The 20,074-nt window shown below is 40.4% G+C and overlaps 1 protein-coding gene across 3 annotated transcripts in view; it reads left to right on the top strand.

Moving 5' to 3' along the window:
* prex1 (phosphatidylinositol-3,4,5-trisphosphate-dependent Rac exchange factor 1) overlaps positions 1 to 20,074 on the top strand; it is an 80,980-nt gene that overhangs the window by 30,393 nt on the left and 30,513 nt on the right. For all 3 annotated transcript variants that reach the window (XM_063463784.1, XM_063463785.1, XM_063463786.1), the window contains exons 7-15: positions 227 to 360; positions 664 to 779; positions 2,429 to 2,578; positions 6,495 to 6,642; positions 11,550 to 11,650; positions 13,302 to 13,405; positions 14,401 to 14,450; positions 16,335 to 16,410; positions 17,096 to 17,168. In XM_063463784.1, the coding sequence (XP_063319854.1) occupies positions 227 to 360; positions 664 to 779; positions 2,429 to 2,578; positions 6,495 to 6,642; positions 11,550 to 11,650; positions 13,302 to 13,405; positions 14,401 to 14,450; positions 16,335 to 16,410; positions 17,096 to 17,168 (952 nt within the window). The remainder of the gene's footprint in view (positions 1 to 226; positions 361 to 663; positions 780 to 2,428; positions 2,579 to 6,494; positions 6,643 to 11,549; positions 11,651 to 13,301; positions 13,406 to 14,400; positions 14,451 to 16,334; positions 16,411 to 17,095; positions 17,169 to 20,074) is intronic.

Raw genomic sequence — 20,074 nt, 5'->3', positions numbered from 1 at the left:
TGAAAGTTGAATTTTATATTGTTTCAATGAAGTTGTGAACTCTTTAAGTTTTGATGCAGGCAGCGGTGTTTTCTTTGCAGCTGTCAGTTTTGCTGTACTGGGAGTACTAACAGTTTCCATGCTCTCCTCTAATAAAATAAACAGTCACTGAAGCACATGACCAATCTTCCCTTTTGATCTTGTGTTTCTTTTTCTTCTTCTTATTCTTCTTCTTCTTCCTCTTCAGGGAACCAACTTGACAGATATCTGCACAGAGCTCCTGCTTCATGGAAATCTTCTGAAAATTTCAGCAGGCAACATCCAGGAACGTGTCTTCTTCCTGTTCGATAACCTTTTGGTTTACTGCAAAAGGAAGTCCAGGTAAGGGAGGCCTTCAAAACCGTGTGCCAAGAGGAGTGAGAACAAGAAAGCATTCAGACCTTTTTTATTTTTATTAGCAGACCAGCGTAAGGAAGCCAGACGTGGAAAATTAGAGCAAGTGCCCACATTCTTGCTAATGTAGACGCATCTTTAGCATGCAAGCAAAACAAAAACACCTACGTGTGTCTGCTGGATCCAATACCTGCAACTTTATGAATGTGAATGTCCTCCAGACACACGGCACTGGCATCAGCGGATGTTTTCCCTGCCGACTGTAACCGCGGTGTTTGTCCCTTTTCCCAGAGTTTCTGGAAAGAAGTCCACCAAGAGGACCAAGTCTATCAACGGGCCTCTCTATGTGTTCAGGGGCCGAATCAACACAGAGGTGATGGAGGTGGAAAATGTGGAGGATGGAACAGGTTTGTGTTTGCCCAGCAGCGTCACCTTGCGAGACCTTCTATATGCTGTCAGTCTTTTAAGTCTTCCAGAGTATTTATTGAACCATTTCTCACGAGGTTCTTGTTATTTATGAGGCAACTCAGTCTCTCTATCTGTTCCCTTTTTCTTTTCTTTTGTTGTAAATAATCAAGCCAGTGTAGAAAATTTCATTTTGCAACAACGGTAGAGGTGCTATTTGCATACACTGCTCGGGTTTGATTTCAGGTCTTTGTTCATAAAGCCGTGCCTTTTAAAAACTGTCGAATTGGAAATGAATCAGGTACTTTGTTGACAGTTAGGGTGGAGTATCATATGTGTGCGCCTAGTTTCAAACAGGATGTAGCTCACAAACTCATATACCACCTTTTTGATGTCAACAACGCAGGAATAGGTTTAGGTGTTGATAAAAATCTCAAGTGCGAAAACGCAATCCTGAGCTAGGTGATAAAATTATTGTGCTCTCATTCAGGGTGAGATATCATACCAGAAACGCGCGACTCATCTGCAGCCTTGGAGTGATACGGTCACCCCTGTGCCTGCTTTGCTCTTGTGGTTTAGTTGCGAGGCACCATGCTGGGTTGGTACTTGCTGTCCCCTGATGAAGAAACGCTCGGTCCTTCCGCTCACGTTTCCTCTTTTTTTTCTGTCTCTCTCTTCTATGCTGGCAATTTATTTTGCAAGCTCACATGACCTTTTTCTGCATGTTAGCTGTCACATTTAGATAGCTGAGAGGGAAACCACAAAGAAAAACAGGCCTTATTCGTAGAACTTAGGGCTACCTCAATGGAAATGCATACATGTGTGAAGTCTCAGAACACAGATTATCTGATTATCTAATGCCGACAGCTTTGATGGAGTGGAAATAACCGGTATCAAGTGACCTGAAACCTTTAGTCACACAGTTATATAAAGGTGACTTAAATTTGATTCATTTAGGTAATTTGTTGTAAAATTAGGGCAAAAGTCTCTTTACATTTGCAAAAATTAAGAGATAAAAGAAATGCTTCATTTGCAATCTGTAGCTGTCCCATGAGGTCTACTGCATATACTTAGATCATTTTTCCTAGAATCCCTCTTTTCCGTCTGAGTGGCTGAAAAGGGTCTCGGCACAGTATGGGAGTGTGTTTCAACACACCTCCACCCGAACTCCCATGGAACAGCAGGCTCTGCTCCCTGTGATCTGTAGTATCTGATCTATTTTTATGACCTTTGAGTGTGAAGCTAATGCACTCCATTACCAGCGGCCATTCATTATTCAGTAGCTGTTCACCTGCAGCTAAATGGATGATAAAATTAGAAAGGGGTACGAGGAGCGATTTTTGTCGAGTCGGTGAAAAAACTGTCCTTTCACTACTCTTAGTGTGCATCCTGTGTCATCTTAATTGGCTTGTAAATCATCCCGTGAGGTTGTAAATCCTCTGTAAAGATAGCTTTAGTGCTAACTTTACACATGTGCCTTGATTGCAGTATCTACTTTCTTTACTTACCTTTGAGGTTACTGTTACAGGTAAACATTTTAATTGTTTTTGAGCCTTAAAAAAAACTGCAAGGTCACCTTAGCCTAACAGTGTCTTTGAGTCTTTTGTTTTTCTTTCTTTTTTTCTAAGTCTTCCATCTTTTTGCTTCCCAGCGGACTATCACAGCAACAACTACACAGTGACCAATGGCTGGAAGATCCACAACACGGCAAAAAACAAGTGGTTTGTCTGCATGGCCAAAAACGCAGAGGACAAGCAGAAGTGGCTGGATGCCATCTTGAGGGAACGGGAGCAAAGAGAGAGTAAGTGGCATTTTTCTAAAAGGCCATTTCTACTGTGTAGTTTGTGGGGCAGATGGCAACAAACCAGAATCCTTTTATTTTGTAATCGTGCTTTTGCAAGAAAGTCTGCGCATGAGAGCGACTCTGTTTTCCCTTTGTTGGCGTGTTTCACTGTGTTTGTATGTGTTGCCTTCTGCTCTCAGTCACACGCTGAAATTCTTGCTTTTCTTGATCTGCAAGATTCCGTTTTTCTTTTAATCGTTATCTTTCATGCCGCATTCTTTACTTTCTTTCCAAGAATAGATGTAAATCGGGAATACACAGGTGGAGTTAATGTTACTTAATGCATTCCGGTATGCGGGATCAAAGATTCAGCTTGTCCAGTACCATGACTGTTTTTAGTGGAATGTAGTTATCACTTTGTTAGACACGTGCTTTTCCTGCCTTTTTTCTGAATGTTCTAGGAATCGTTTGTCAGTTCAATAGCATGCCCGATACTTTGAAGTCTCTGTGTGGGAGCTTGTTTTGGCTTTTGCTTTTCCTGATTTTTAGCTGTAACCATCCTGTTTGGCAGCTTCTGCTGCTGGCTGGTAAGCTGCCCTACATGTCGGCGTCACTCTATATACCCAAACTATCAAAGCACCTCAGCTGGCACCCACTAATGACTGTGGATGTGCTTCTGACCTGGATACGATGTTCACATCCTGCAGCTATGTCCCACCTTGAATGAGCTGCCTGCCTTTGTTTGTAAAACAGAGGCTTAGGTGACATGACATTTGGGAGGTTACCAGGTTGACCCTTGTGGTAGAAGCTGCGAGAGGAAGAAAGAGAAATTAGTGACAGTGACACATTTGGCAAATCACAGCATTTACTGTCAACACAAAAGAGGATAAAAAAGGCATCCTGGTCAAATGCTTAAAATAGAAAAGCTTTCACTTTTCAAAGAAAGTGAAACAGTTCTGTAAAACAAGTGTTTTTTTTAATGAATCTGCATCTATTTTTACTGTAGTAAACGTTTGATATGCATTTTTGGCACCCCTTGAAGTGTCACGAGGAAGTGATCGTGGCACATATTTGCATTAATGTGCAGAGAGTCAAATGCACTTAGTGTTCATTCATTAATAGAAAATAGAAACCCCAGCATCACTTCCACTAATTTTGTAATTAGCAATGAAAAGCGATCTTCTTGTTTCCTTTCAACTTCTGACTCTTTTGCCTCCAAATGTGTCCCCACCTGTTCAGCACCAGCCATCTGTCTTTGTTATGTTTGCCGAATTAGACGGTGTAAAAGGCTTTGACTGGTTTTGCTGGGGTACAAAACGGGCCACCTGATAACATTGATGGCTAAAAAACAAAAGCAGTCGGAACATGATTTGGCTAAATCCAAATGAATGAAGATTTAGCTGTGTCTGCTGTTTAACGGAGGACAATTAGTCGATTTAACCTTAGTCGTTTTTTAAAATTACACCTGCAATTTCGGACCCCATTGAAGGATTTGGAGCCGAGTTTGACGTTATCAGCGTCTGATTCTGTGATGAAAGGGTTTCAGAAAAGGAACGAGTATGAAGGAGTGTGCTGCAGCCTGTGGTGTTGAGTTTCAACCCGGCGGAAATCGACCTGAGGCTAACAGATGCCAGATCAGTCACAGTTCCCAATTTTCCCTACTCTCTCCCCTTCTGTTACCCTCACTGCCGTACACTGTGCTTTCACTGTGCTTACCTTTCTTCCAAGCTCTTTACCCGTCTAGACAGCAGCATGTTTTACTGTAATAAATCCTGGCAGCGATCCTTTTCACATCTCTCCCTGCATGCATTATTAGTTTTCTTGACATGGCTTACTTGTTGTAGCTTTTTTTTCTCCTTTTTTGCTCCAGTCCTTTACTGTGTTAGACATGTGTCTCCCTTTAAAGCCCCCCAACCCCCCAAAAGGACTTTCATTGTTCAACAACTGCCAGCTGGGAGCGGTGTTCTCGTATCAGTGTTTTTGTGGATGTTTAAGAGAAAACGGACGTCGGATACCGTGATAGGGTTTTATCTCGTGCCAGTGAGCATGGGAAGATGAGGAGTAGTACAAGACAAGCTCTGACAGCTGGAGCAAAAGCTGGGGGGGGGGTGTCTCCGCTGGACAGGTCCCGTCTGTTGTTCAATGACACTCATTGTTTAAGTCTACTCCAGCTGCTGCCAAATGTAATATAACCCCATCTCCATCACAGCCAGTGGAGATCTCCGAAGAATCAAAGGAGAAAATTGGATTCTAGAATAAGCTGTGCAACTTTTCGCATTGTTCGCCCCACCTCCCCTCTTTTCAGTGGGTCACAATCCTACACCATCACTCAAGTTCCTGCCTTTTAAACGGTTTGACTTGAATAATGCATTTTAAAGGGTATAAGTTTTCAGCATCGTTGCATAGTTTATCCCGAACACCACAGACATCTATAAAGTATTAATAATGCTGAAAATATATAATATAAAGTATACTTGGGCACAAGGCATAAAAAAAACGGAAAAACAAAAGTGAGGTCAGAGGTCGAATGTGACACGATATTTTGAATCCCCACATACCAGTATCATTTCCTAAATGTTGCCAGTATAAACAAAGTTAGTGATATTTTAAGCACAGTTTTAAAGAAAGGACATTTTATGAAAGTGTGACCTCATTAGACCTTGAAAACAAGTAAAAAGTAACACGACATTTAGAATCACTCCCTATATGACTATATGTTGTCAATGCAAATAATTGCAGTCAGAAAATGCATAGTTTTATATCTATATAGCATTACTAGCACATTAGCAGATCAAACTATTGACCTTGAAGAAGAGGTGAGGTCTCAAATGTGACACATATTTTAAACATCTATATGGTACTTTCTATATGTTGATAATACACACGACACATGTGAAAATCATAGTTTTTAAGTTACAAGACTTTTTAAAAGGCAATTTTCGACCAATAAATCATTAAGTTGACCTTGAAGACCTTGATGGGTGTAAGCCAAATTTGAACGGATTGTAAACATGACCCCGCTCTACACCCTTACAAAGTTTGATCTGAATTCATTTTGATGAATGACACACAACGCAAACATAACCCTCTTGGCTGAGGGAATAAAATGAATTATTTGAGAGAATTAGCAGAAAAAAATAATTGCTAATACACTTGGTAATTTTTTAGCACAAAAGCTGCTGTAAAACGTTTTAAAATAGCAAAAGATATAGTAAAAAGGTGAAATGTTGATCAATGCATTTTACCCAGTGAACTGTAGTGGTGCCCTATGTGTGTCGCTTTTGAAATATAGCACTTTGCAGTTGAGTTTGGGAGCTTGATGCGCCTCTCCATAGAGTCCAGCAGATTAGGGAGTCACAGTTGGAGCAGAGTCGAGTTGCTTGAGTCCAAAAGTCTCACTTTGCAGTCCAGAAGTTCATCAAAGCCCTGAACGACTTTAAGCAGCACAAACGGTATACTCACTGAAGACTGGAGTGGCAGGCCTAACAATGAGGTCTAACGTGTTTCCGCTTTATAATAAAGGAATAATGTTTAACAAATGGACACAGGAACGAGATCAAGATCACGCTGACCTCTTGAACTTGACATACTCTAAAACAGCTCGTCTAGGGGAGATTAACATCTGGGTTTGTTTCAGAATTTTGTGGCAGACCCAAGCCGCCATGGCTTCATTCCATCTGTACAACAACAGACTGCAAACACGCAGTCCAGGCTAGCAGCACCGTGACGTGTTTTTGCCTTTTTGCTTTTATGTAGATAGCCGTGCAGTGCAAGTCTGTCCTGTAGTGGTTCGGCTATATTTTGCTTGGCTGAAATCTTGTTTGTTCCCTTCCCACATTTTTTCAGTCTTACTCTGTCGAAGGTCCCTGTACAGTGAATACAGTGAATCCTCGCAGCTCTAACTTGCTTTATGTTTGTTTTTTGTTGTTTTTAGGTCTCAAACTGGGAATGGAGCGGGATGCCTATGTGATGATTGCTGAAAAGGGCGAGAAGCTCTACCACATGATGATGACCAAGAGTCGACACCTGATTAAGGACAGGAGAAAGAAGCTCAGCATTGTGCCCAAGTGCTTCATGGGAAAGTGAGTTTCTTGGCTTCCTGAGTATGGGGGTCTCTGTAGGTTTCAAGAATGTGACTGCAGTGCCACGCTGTTCACATGAGGGTCTTTACAAATTGTTCTTACGTAAGATCAGCAGGCTTTCAAAGGCGCTGGTATCCAGTCTCCCCAAGTCCTGGCAAAATGCCTAAACTGCTTTATCCCTGCATCCCCTTGACTGTAATGAGCCCCCCTCACAGTCTGCTCTCATGGGTTATAGAAAGGGCCACATTGCTGCCTACCCCCCCACCCCACCCCCCCCCACGCCATATCATTGAGCACACACTGACACAGAGACTTTCATTAGCAGAAGGCCTTTAGCTGCTTCAACAGGCCATTCCACTTTATGTCCCCTTGATGTCTCCGTGCAGTGAGAAGAAAATGAGAGACTTGCTTCTACTTCCCTCGTTTCCTCTGCATGCACATCAGTTTTTGTGAGATCCTGAGCAGCAATTAAAATTCTTTCTGGCACCATCTCGGGGAAACAAAACATAAAAACTAGGCAACGCTTACGATGGAGACTGATGGCCGCTCTTGTAAAGAGAAATCAGGGAGCAAGCATTAACGTCTGCAACACTGCCAAAGCGGCCTCTCAGTATATCAGAGATTATAAAATGCGTACCTCACGCAAAAGTGTTTTTAAAAATGTATTTTTTATGCATGAGTAAATGTAGTGGACGATAACAGAGGAATCACACCAGCGATGGTGCCCAGAAGTGAATTCATAAGACTTTTAAAAAATGCAGTGGTGTTTATTAGAGTCAAGTTACCTCTTCCATGTTTTCAAATCAGTCTCCATTTCTGCTAGGAATTATAGTTTGCCATACTATGTGCCCGTATCTGTACAAGTGTGTGTGTGTGTGTGTGTGTGTGTGTGTGTGTGCGTGTGTGTGCGTGTGTGTGTGTGTGTAAGCTTTCATAGTCAGAGCATATTCCCTTTTTATCATCTTCCCTGGAAGGCAATGATTCATCACCAAATACTTTCAGTTCAGGTCACTATCAGAACAGTAGCTTTCGATCGTTTTCCAATTTGAGTGTTTCTGCTTTCGCCCTCCCCCCTAAAATACATTTTTTAATTTCTTACTCTCTCATCTCTTTACACTCACTCTGTTATATCATTCTACCATCTCCCCCTTTCCTCACTTTATCACTCGTTCATTTCCTGCCAGTAAGTGCAACCTGCATTAGCTCTGCATTTGTTTTTCTGATGAAATTAGCAACGGTCATAGATTTAGTGCTTATTGCATTAAACGGAGATGCTGACTACCGGTTTGATAGGACTCTGTTGTGTCGATAGCCTAATTCCATCAAGTCACTGTTGTGGAAAATTGCCGGTGTTAACACAGTTTTTTTTTTTCCTTACTAGCTTCATTTTGGTTGTGCCCATCTTTCCATTATGAGACCTCTGGCTAGGAAGAGCACCTCAAGTGTTCAGCTCCATTCCAATCTGCTTCTGCTCCACTAGTCTTTGTGCAAGGGCATGGTTAAAGGGGGGTTGGGATGGCACCACTGGCTAAATGTAAAGTTTTAGCCATTGTGCTGTTTTGAAACCAGCAAAACAATTTACTAAATTATGCGCAAGACATGTCATATATACTGCCTTATTGGCTCCGATGAAACCGTAATTTTCAGTCATAATGGGCGACACATGGACACAGCAAGAAGGTCCTGGGTTTGAATCCACCATCTGGCTAGAGCCTTTCTGTGTGGTTTGCATGGTCTCCCCGTGTTTATATGGGTTCTGTCCGGGTACTGTGGATTCTTCACACAGTTCAAAGACATGCAGTTAGTGAGGTTAGGTTAATTGGCAATTCTAATTGCTCATGGGTGTGAATGGTCGTCTGTCTCTTTGTGTTAGCCCTGCGACAGACTGCTGAACTGTCCAGGGAGTACCCTACTTCTCCCCCTATCGTAGCTGGTATAGGCCCCTGCTCCTCTGTGACTCTGAAAATGATGATGAAATGATGAAAATGAAGTGGAAGGTAATAAATGGATGGGCATTGTAATAATGATCAGATCTGAAATTAGCAGTTGAGATCACATACTTATTAGGAAACTATTTACTGAGTTCATAGATTAAGTAAACAAGAGGGTTCCTTTTCCATAGACTTTTATTCAATAAGACTTCTTTTTGCATGTTTGGAAGTTGTAGGCACTCAAATCAGACCGCGCTCAGATTCAGTGAGCTTTTTAAAACGACTCTTTTTAAAAAAGAAATGTTGGTAAAGACAGACCGCATCAGTAGGTGCTTGATTAAACGCATCTGTGGATGAAACTGAAAACACCCAAATTTAAGTTTAAAGAGATGCAGCCAAACTGGGTTAACAAGGTTGTCCAATGCATTGTTGTAACCATAACTATATGATTTTGAAACAATATTTATTGATAGAAGTTTTGCTAATAGTAGCTCCATAACAGTACATTTTTAAGGTGTAAAACACTACATCCGTAATGGACATTTATTTGGTAAGATATATTTTCAGGCTCTGGTGCAGTATACTTTATATTATACACTCTGTACCACTGCAATGCACAAAAACACTGAAAATCCAGCTGTCTTTTTATGTCTTTCTATTTATGTCTTATAGAATTTACAGGCTTTTATGATTCTTTGCCTCTGCTTCTGTTGGGTGCAAAACTAACCTGCGTGTCATTTTCACAATGCATGTTAACTCTAGGCAGGATTTAATTAAGCATGTGGTGTCATAAAAGCCACAAAATTTTAAACTCAAGTAAAACTCAAAGGTTCTGTCCCACAGTGTCATGCAAATGGAATAGATTTTGAATGATGTTTGCAGGAAAAAAGTCACAAACAAAACAAAACACAAAAGTTTGGAAAATTACATTTTTTAAAATCTTGATGAGGTTTTGTGAGTGTGCATTTAGATGTCAAATCTGTTGGTTTCTTAAATTTTACTGTATTACTCTGTATATCTTTATATTATTAGTAGTGCTGTCAGCGTTAACTCGCTAACGGAGATTTACCACGTTAATGTGGTTATGGCGTTAACGTCATTTTAACGAGATCAACGCTGACAGCACTAATTATTAGTATAAAGTACATATTCTCTACATGGAGCTGGAGCGCAGAGAGGGGCTCACTTTTATATCTGTTGCTAACTAATAACTCAGATAAATGGTTTCTGCTCAACAAATCGTCTGTTGATATTCCCACAACTCCATTACTGTCTTTCATCTAACCCAATGAGGCTCTCTCTTTTGCATTTCTGCTCATTGTGTTCATTCCCATAACAGCTCTGTGTCCCAAAATTAACCTGACTCTTACATAACACCCACATACACATACCTAGTGTCCCATTCACTTGAGTCCCCTGTCATTGTCACTTAACAGCCAAAGAACATAAATGGAGACAATGAACACACACTCACAAATATTCCAATCATGAAATCACGTTTTATTCTCAGTTTGAGGGAGAAAAGGAAAATCGGGACTTGCCCATGCACATATACAGCTCTACATGTTAGAGCACTCACTTGGCATGCTCTTTTCTCTTCAAAGATTTCTATATAATCATGCATACAATGTGAGCATATGGTTATGTGTTGACTTCATACATACACATGCACACATTATGCGCTTGACATTTACACATTCTTTTCATACACTAGGCTAATAAATCTATTGCATGACTGCCCGGAAGCAAATCCACACATAAGGACAGATTTCTCACATACAGCTTTCAGAATTATTCCCATGCTGGCGTGCTCAATCCCAGAATTAATGAACATGCACGCACACAACATGCACCAGCTCTCTCCAGTTCACGGTTCGTCATTATCTGGGCAAGCGATTTCACTCAGCAGCATGAAAGGCGAAGAAGGGGAGAATGTAATTTTCTCCTTCAAACATTTGTTCTGCGCACACTGGGTGTGAAGACAAGTGAGCAGAGCTTAGAAGTGCTTACATTTGAATGGTTAATGCTTGTATTCAAGCAGATGTGAGGGATATCTGGAGGAAAGGATAAACTATTCATTTTTGTGGAATTTGTGCCATTTATAACTTTGCTCTAGTTTAAAGCCCCCCCCCCCCCCCCCCCCCCCCCCAAAAAAAAAAAAAAAAAAATTACAAACAAACAAACAAACAAAAATTGAAATACATTTTATCCTTAAAAAGCCTTACCATAGTATAAACATACTAGATTGCATAAGAGTGCCATAAGACAGTGAAGCTGTTCTGTAGCTAGTGTATATTGCGCTAGCTGTATGGTGTGAGCATACTAGAAAAAAAGAAGGCTCTGGTATAAGACACATGGCCTAACAACAATACTTATATCAGTGGAATAGAGTGCAGACAAACAAACATTATAAACTGTTTTTCTTGCAGTTAAATAGGGTTTAAAAATTATATAAAGGTGGCATGCTGTATTAGCTCTGCTAACTAGCGATGATTAGCATGTACATTAGCCACATTTAGCAGTTAGAGCCACAATCTGCAATATAAGATAGTGCTTCCTTACATACAGACACAATATTAGTTTGAAAAATCACTTCCTCAGACACGACCTAACCTCTTTGTAGGATTTGACATGACTAATGATGTCAGAAAGTGAACTTCAGGTTGTTGCATTAACTCAGTATTGATCTGTGTAGTCATTCAATAGCGCTCCGTACATTTACATTCAAAAGAAATTTTATCGAACCAAAAATGCCACTTTTCACTGCAGACCGAACTGTAATGAAATCTGCCTTTTAGGTTAAATATATAAAAGTTTTGGCACCATTATGACCAAATCAGCCAATGCTTTTCAGGGTTTCTTAACTGACATGGTTGTTTAAGTACTTTAGCTATGAAGAGCAGTCATAGATGAGCCATAAACATTGTTACTTTAGAGAAATACCTATATCTATCCATTTTTGTCTTGTGTCCTCAGTGAATTCGTGTCATGGCTCATAGAGAGCGGAGAGATCAGTAAACCTGAAGAAGGAGTCAACCTGGGACAAGCCTTACTTGAAAATGGCATCATCCATCATGGTGAGACAAATTAATGTAGTTATTTCTCCAACTCCCCACTCTTTACTCCTCTGTCATCTTCTAATCCTCTATAACGTTTGCATTTTAGAGCTCTGTAGCTCTCCTCGTCATTTTTTCCCGTGTTTGGTCCTTCTTTGTCTTCAGGCCTGCGTCTAGTGGCTCCTTTTCTCTGATTCTCACTCTCTTTCTGTAATTGGTTGACTCATTCATATAACTGACAAATCCTCTGTGTTTTATGGTTGTCCCATAACGATCTGAAATTATTGTCTGGTATTGTCTCTTACCCGAGGGACACTCATAGGTTTACTTACATGAATGATACATTTAGAAATGAAACAAAATACTCACACTCACTTGGACAGACACTATTATAGAGAGTGTGTATGAACACAACTGCTGCTGTTGCTGACAGGGCTCTTGTACGTAAGTGCAGGCCGCTGTCAGTATTTCTACATGCCACACTCTCAGGAGAAATCTGCTGAGACCTAGTGTTCATATTCTTTAATACCTGTGGAAAATCCCAAGAAATCCTCCCTCACATTTACCATACAACCATAGAGAGACACAATGATGACATGCTGGGCTCTGTGGAACAGCTGTGAGGCTTTTTGGGTAAATTGAAGAGGTTTGAGCCCTGTAGGCAAAATGTAGGTGTCTCAGTTATCCAGTGAAAAGAAATCAGAGAGAGAGGTAATGTAACAGATTGGGAGACCCACAGGAGTAAAAGTAAATCCATGTATTTTATAGTTCTTATCCAATTAGATGTACATGGTTGGTTTGAGGCACTTCCATCCTCCAGTTTACACCTGAATTTGAGCAATTTTGAGATCTTGTTTTTCCCTCCACAATAATTCAGCCATCATTTAAGTACTTTGAATCCCACAACACTTTACAATGACTGATTTGGTGGTGCATTCCTTTGGTTTTATGAGGGTATTTTAAGTCTAGACTGGGAAAACCAGCAGCTTGTTTGATTCAATGCCAGCTTGTTGTGGTGGAACCAAACTGCCTCTCATTGGCAGATTTCACGGTTAGCTTTGTGACTATCGTCTGTTTCTGTGTGTATCAGTCATTTTTCCATTTTCCGTATTGGATTAATTCTAAATAAGTCATTCTGGAACTTTTTTTATTAGTGCAAGCTGGGACGTTTCTTTGGGATTGGTATTTGTCTGCTGTTAACGTCATTTATATCACTCCACCCAACGCCCCCAGGAAATATGGTTCTTGCCTCTTACCCTTTTTCTGTAATTATAGCAATACTATCAACAGATGCATCAAAAAGTGGCACCATCAACATTAAAATCTTAAAGGTCTATATTCCAATGTCAAACAGCAGTGTTGCAGTAAATTTGTTGCTGCAGTGCATCACTGGCTTATCATAACTGGCAAAATTAACCTCAATATTAAGCACTGGCATTGTATTAGATATGTCATCCAGTTACAGTGGACAATCAGTAGCATATATGTCCATAACCTTAAGTCCATTTTTAAAGAGTAGATATTCGCAAAGGGAATATGTAAAGCAGAGAGTTTTCTTTGGCTTTGATGTTCCACATTTCACAAAAAACACCTATGGTACAAACTTTAATCTTCTGATATTCAGCCTGGAGCAGAGCTGAGGTGACTGTTCCTTCTTTTGCTCTTATTTTAGTGTCAGACAAACACCAGTTCAAGAATGAGCAGGTGATGTACCGTTTTCGTTATGACGATGGAACCTACAAGGCCCGCAGTGAGATGGAGGACATCATGTCGAAGGTAACGAGAGTTCTGCTTCTGGATCTTTTCATTGGTGCGACAGAACAAAGAGCAACAGGGTAACAACAGTCGTAATGAATGAGCTGTAAATGTATGCAATGGCTTTATATTAACTTTGAGGTAAAATAAGAATTCATTGGCTTGTTTAAAAGGGTCTGCCTCTGCAGATTTCTTCACTTTCATACCAACAGCACAGCAAAAGTCAGCTATAACATTTCTTTCCTCACATGCTTTTGCTTGTTTTCATGGGTTCTCCTTCTCTATTTCAGCTTCCTCCCACAGTCTAAAAACATGCAAGGGTTAGGTTAATTGGTCGTCCTGAATTGGCAGTATGTCTGAATGTGAGCAGAATGGTTGCACGTCTCTGTGTGTCACCCCTGTGACAGAAAGGCAATCTGTTCAGGGCGTTCCTTGCTTCTTGTGACCCTGAACTGGATAAGCAAAAGAAGACGGATGTACGGATTGATAAAAACTCTAAATGGTTCTTGTCATGCTAAAGCTTAAAAAATACAATTCAGACCCAATATCTTCTTCCAGAAATTGTGAAAAAATCAGCTTTTATTTTCTTTCTGCTGCTTTCATCTACTATCATTACAGCTTGATCCTCTCATCACATGTGGATGGATCCTGCCGTATGATGCAGTTAGCGCTGTTGTTCCATTAAAAAATATATTGTTCCTCCAAAACTGTCCACCTTTGACAAACTTTATACAATATAATTTGGACATTTTACAGTTTTAGATATGCTCCAGATACAATCTCACATCTCCCATAGACGAGTGAGGCAGAAGCTCAACTTGACAAACCTTTTTTTGGTCTCCATTTGTTCCCAGACCTGACTGTTGTCAGGGTTTGATATAAAGAAAAACATTTTTTGTCCTTAATTCATAGCCTTAGGGTAGCTCTTTTCAGTTGTTCTGAAGCCATGTTCATACCTGTTTACCCAAGGTGTGTATGATCTATGAGTCAGCAGCTCCATTTTTCTATCGTTACAGGGCGTCAGGCTTTACTGCCGGCTTCACAGCCTCCACACGCCTATCATCAAGTAAGTACCTGCCCTTCTCCTTCTTTTCCTTCTCCTTCTTCATTCTTTATTCTCTGCTCTTAACATCCCTGCTCTCCAGGTGCAAACATGCATATTCATGAAGGGTTCACATTCGCCCCGAGTCACCCATTCTGTGATGACTGAACAAATGGTATCCCTGCCAGGAATGACAACCCTCAAACCCTTTTCCCTTCCAAACTGGAGTCCGAGCCAGCCGTGAGCTGCTGTAGGTTTATGCTTTCAGGATTCAGTTTTTCATGGCTGGAGGCTTATATAAGCAAGCTCTTAGAGGATTAAGGAGAGCCACTTACTGTGAGCATTTGTCTCTTTATCTTTACAGTATTGAGCGTTACCTGGATATATATTAGTGAATAATTAGACTTATATATTCAAATGATGGTGAACTCTCTATTTCATACACAAATGCTCACACAGTCACTTTACTGCTGAGTACACCTACTTAGAAAACTAATTACTACAGTGTGTAGTATATACATACACATAAACACACACTTTGTTAGCCTCACTATATGCTAGTGTACATATGTAGCTAAACTAGGGTTGTTTAAATTATGGTTTACCTACTAATTACATACTAATCCTAAAACAATCCCATAATGTGGCATAGAATTATCTCACTTTACAAAAATCTGAATTTAAACAGAAACAGGAACCATGGGAAACTCACAATGTTCCTGTGTGATAAGCCCTCAAGCACACACACTGTACACACATTCTCTCTCTGCTCCTGTCCCTCCTTTCATACTATTCCCTGCTCATCTCTCTATCTTTCCCTCCATCACTCACCCGCTGATTGAAGTGGCCGGGGTTGCCATTGGTGCAAACAAAGAGCTTTTGGTCTGGGGACAAATCCTATTAACATACAAAGGCAATCCTTCTGCCTGCCAGGCACTTATTATGTAAGATGGCCTTGCTTTTTATTTATTTATTTATTTGTTTTTAATTGTAAGCAGACACCATTAATTAAAATGTTTGAGTGATGGATGGGTTGCATTTATGAATAATAAATAATCATAAAACCGTGCCACTGTTTTATTAAACTTTGTCTGGTGACAGAGCCTCCAATGATTTCCTAATGATAGAATGCCTTGGAAAAAAATAACTACATGATAAAATGCACATAAAACTAATAAAATTAACATCGATGATGTCATGGGTATATTATGTTGTTGAAACAGAAAGTCGCTGATCATAAAACGATACTGGGAAGTTATCCACTTTCATGGTTGTTTCACTACGTTGTCAGCAGTGTCATTTGTGCCCACATCATCATTTAATACATACGGCGCTTGTTTATTCTGAATATAGTATACTGAGTATGGCTGTTAGTGGCATATGTATCACAGTCTATTTCTGTGATGCAACTCGCACAACCAAGAAATTGCACGTCGAAAAACACATCCTCTGTAGCATTTCCTGTTTTACGTTTTACTTGTCGAGCAGGCTGGTGCACTGTGGCTGAGCGAGCTGTGGTTGTTCACGAATTGTAAGCTTACAGAGTGAGAAGTTAAAGGGACAGCAAGTGCACGGTGCTTATCTTGCGGTCTGTACTGTGAAACCAGGGACTGATCAGCTTGTCGTCAAAAAAAGGAAGGACAAAAGATGAATTCCCAAGTTAATGACCGGATCTCATGCGGATGACTTCAGCATAACTGACCACTAGCTGAGTTCAGCATAGGCTAAGCGATGCATCTGAATAGTAACACCAAACATCAATGAGATAGCATGCACAGCTAGGTGTTAAAGCAGCTAACCACAAAGAGGTTTTGCTACACTTGTAACTCTGTTTCTTTTTGTTTTTTTATTGAAGTTTGCACTGAACAATAAAGCTGATCTAATTCAATCTTTTGTTGCTCCTTATAGGGACAGAGACCACCATCTGAAAACCTTTAAATCAGTAGTGCCCGCTAGCAAACTGGTGGACTGGCTACTCTCACAGGTAAAATAAGAAAATATTACACTGATGCACGCCCACGTGAATCCACAGAAGCCACCAAGGGTGCATTCAGTAATGATGTCTCTTATTACTGTAAATGAATGAACTGCTGCAGTGCATTGTGGTTGTTGTGTAAAACAACCGCAATGCATTGAAATTGAACAATGAAATGAAACTAGCGGCTCAAAAATGTATTAATTTTAGGGTTGCATTTGGGTAAAAGGTGGATTTTCACTTTTTAGACTTTTGTGACTGTCACATAAACATGTACTGTCAATGCTACCATCCTGAGTTTCCTCCAAAATGTAAATGTGCACCCTTGTCTCAGTTTCCAGACCTTCAGGATGATGTAGCATGTGTTTTCTAGCTAAAAGCACTTTTTAATGAAACATTAGAATTCAGAAATTTAGAGTTATCATTATAATTTTGAAAAAGTTGCCTTTTATTATAGGTACGGTTTGAATGCAGTTTTAACATTTTCTACTGTCTTTACTGAAACTGAGGGACAAGTAACTCAGTAGTGTCCTAATCTCTCCCTCTCACTTGTTCTTAGAAACATAGATATTAACCTGTGCTGATTAAATTGTACGGTTTTTAATGTCACAAAGTGAAGCAGCGTGCTGCATATGAGCAGGTGTAAACAGGCATTGTGACTGACCCTGTGTGCGTCATTGACTTGGTTTCCCAGGGAGACTGCTCGACCCGAGAGGATGCCGTGACGCTGGGAGTGGGGCTCTGTAACAGCGGCTTCATGCACCACGGTCAGTTAAACTCACTCTCAAGCACTTTTGACAGATTCTAATCATTCATATTGTTTTGATTCCCCACAGCTTTGGCTTAAATTTGAATAGTGTTGTGTTTGTGGCACTTTCTCTTCAGTTCTTATTCTCTCCCCGGTCTTTCTGTGCTTTTCGATTACATCATCTTTCCCCTTCTGTCAACCCCACAAAAATGTTGTATTGGCTGCTCTCTCTTGCATGCCATCATAGGCTTCAAAAAGGGGGCATCCTAAACTTGTATAGCCAGTCTAAATTTTTAAAACCTCACTCACCACATTGTAGTTGGAGCTGCTTTGGTCCCAGCCCAACATGTTGAACATAAACAGTTTTAGGAGTGTAGCCTAACCAGAGTTGTTTGGCTTTGCTACATGGCTGTCTGGGTCACTCCACTGAACCATGAACGCTGTTTAATGCATAAAATTGAATCTGTCTTCAGCGGACACATGTACTTTGGGTAAAGTGGGAAGCACTTAAAAGAAGTAGTGTGGAAAGGCCGAAGAAGTGACAAGTTAACAGCACTTCCTGGTTTCCTGAAGCATATAGAGAAGTATGCAAGATGGCCTTATAATACTTGGACGCTCTCTAATTGGGGAGACCTGCAGATTAATTTAAATGTTAAAGTTTTGAATCCTTATCAAAGGCTCTTTAAGACAGTTTAACAACATCTCTGGAGTCTCATGTGCAGTGTATGTACATTATAATGTGCATAAATATATACAGGATTACTTTTTTCAGTCCTGCATCTACTATCTGTAAAAAGTGACTATAGAGTGACTTTTGTTTTTTTGCTTGCTTAGCTTGCACCAGCTTTCACTACCATCTGTTTGAAGTTGTCACCTGTTCTCCTTTTACTCTGCCCTTCTTCAGGGTGAGGAACTCTCTCTTCTCAGCCTGTCTGCCCACCGCGCTTCACAAGTCACTCTCTTTAGTTCTTAGTCAGCACATCTGCTGCTCTTGACCCCGGTTCCTTTTGAACTCTTCTTCTTTTTGTCTCTCCATTTTTTTTTAAACTGTCCTCACCTTCTTCATTCGCGTCTCTGTTTGACTTACCGTCAAACAGAATTACAAGGTTATAAAACACTTCATCCGTGGGATGATAATGGGTAGCAAAGTTAATATAATTTTTATTTGTCTTTAAGCTCACCGTCATGGACACCTGCAAGTATTGTAACTTACAGAGGCCGATAATAATTTACATGACCACACGTTTCCCTCCCACCACAACTCAATCTGCAGCAAGTACAGATCCATAAATCAATACTGAAGCCATGAAAATTATTGTTTTATTATTTATCTTTATCACCTTTGGGGCAAATTCTGTCTTGTGGGAATCCATTTTGGCGCTTTGCACGTTATATCAACACTTTACATTTAAAGGTGCGGCTGTACCCAGATAAAGCAAAAGTATACTGTGCTGAGGATGCTTTAACATGTATCATGACATGTTTTCCTAAATTCCTGCATCAGTGCATTGTAGATTCACAAAAATCAGTTTTTAAAAATCATTTTAACACTCTTTAGCATTTCTGTAAACTCTGTTCCAAAGATCCTTAAAAAAATGATGTTGATTGTTAGATAATGTTGGCAGTTCAGGGTGTTTAAATGATGATTTAGCAGTGTGTGAGTAACTGTGCATGCATTTTGTGTGTGACAGTTTCCGTAGCGGCACTCCCCCACCAGCTGAATAGGAGTAAAAGTCTTATATGGCCACAGCCTATGTGAGTCAGAGGAAATAACTCACATTTGTGCTTCGTTTTAGTTGGTGCAAGGCCAGTGTGAGTAGGTGTGACCTCTGCGTGTGTGTGTGTGTGTGTGTGTGTGTAATAAGTTTGTGAACACTTTTGTTGCTCATCAAATCTCTGAGCAGCTGGGTACCTTTGGCCCTCGGTGTTGCCCGTACAAGCCTCATTTTACAGTGGCCTCAGAGAGTCATGCATCTGCACAGACACGGCAGATTAGGTAACATCCTCGGATGCATTTTTTGTGTCAGGGAAATGTTTGTGCCTCATGTCACAAATTCCAAATCCTCCTAAGACGCAAACCAGATGGACTTTTTTTTTGGTCTGTTTCTCTGGAAAATAACATTTCGCATCGTGACTTTTTAGAGCAAACTTCAAAAAGCTGCGGCAAGGCAATGCCGTTAAAAGACATACCGTACGGTACAATAGTGTGTGTCCTGTAATTGTAGCCGTGCTTACTGATGTGCACTTGGGCATCAGCTTAATGACTTAACTGCTGTTAGTACTGCATAATTATTGAGACAGAATAAGTTAGCCTCTCCCTTTAATTCTGTTGCCTAAGGCCTGTAACAAAATAAAAATAAAGGGAGATCTTTCAAAACATTGAAAAAGAAAAGTGTTGAGTCTTTTCTTCACAATTACTGTGATTGGACAAAGCGACCATAATATGGTTCTCACCTGTTTGCAGTGCCCCATGTGTTGAAGTAAACCTCAGTACAACAGTGGGATTTACACGCACACGCACACGCACATGCACACACACACACACACACACACACACACACACACACACACACACACACACACACACACACAATTTCTTGTGTCCTCCTGAGAGTCTTCCCAACCTTGGTTTGGAAGACTTGTGTTGGCTGCAGCCCAGATGTGGTCTTGCTCCAGATGCTCTCACTAACATCATCGGCTAATGAGCTAATTAACTGTTAGCCTGTTTGTGTGAAGATTCCCAAAGATTAAAGCTTCTATAAACACATGTATCTTTATAGATTTTTTTTTTTTTTTGGGAAGTTGGGTCAAAGCTTTATTTAAAAAAGCCTTTTTTTAATCTTCCTGCTCTTTTACCTTTTCACTCATCTTGCAAGACTGATACTGTGACGTTCTGCTATTTCTCTTTGTTATCTCCCGTGGCTG

This window comes from Pelmatolapia mariae, linkage group LG20 (assembly GCF_036321145.2).
Source record: "Pelmatolapia mariae isolate MD_Pm_ZW linkage group LG20, Pm_UMD_F_2, whole genome shotgun sequence".
Lineage (NCBI taxonomy): Eukaryota > Metazoa > Chordata > Actinopteri > Cichliformes > Cichlidae > Pelmatolapia > Pelmatolapia mariae.
This window is presented reverse-complemented; position numbering and strand designations above follow the sequence as displayed.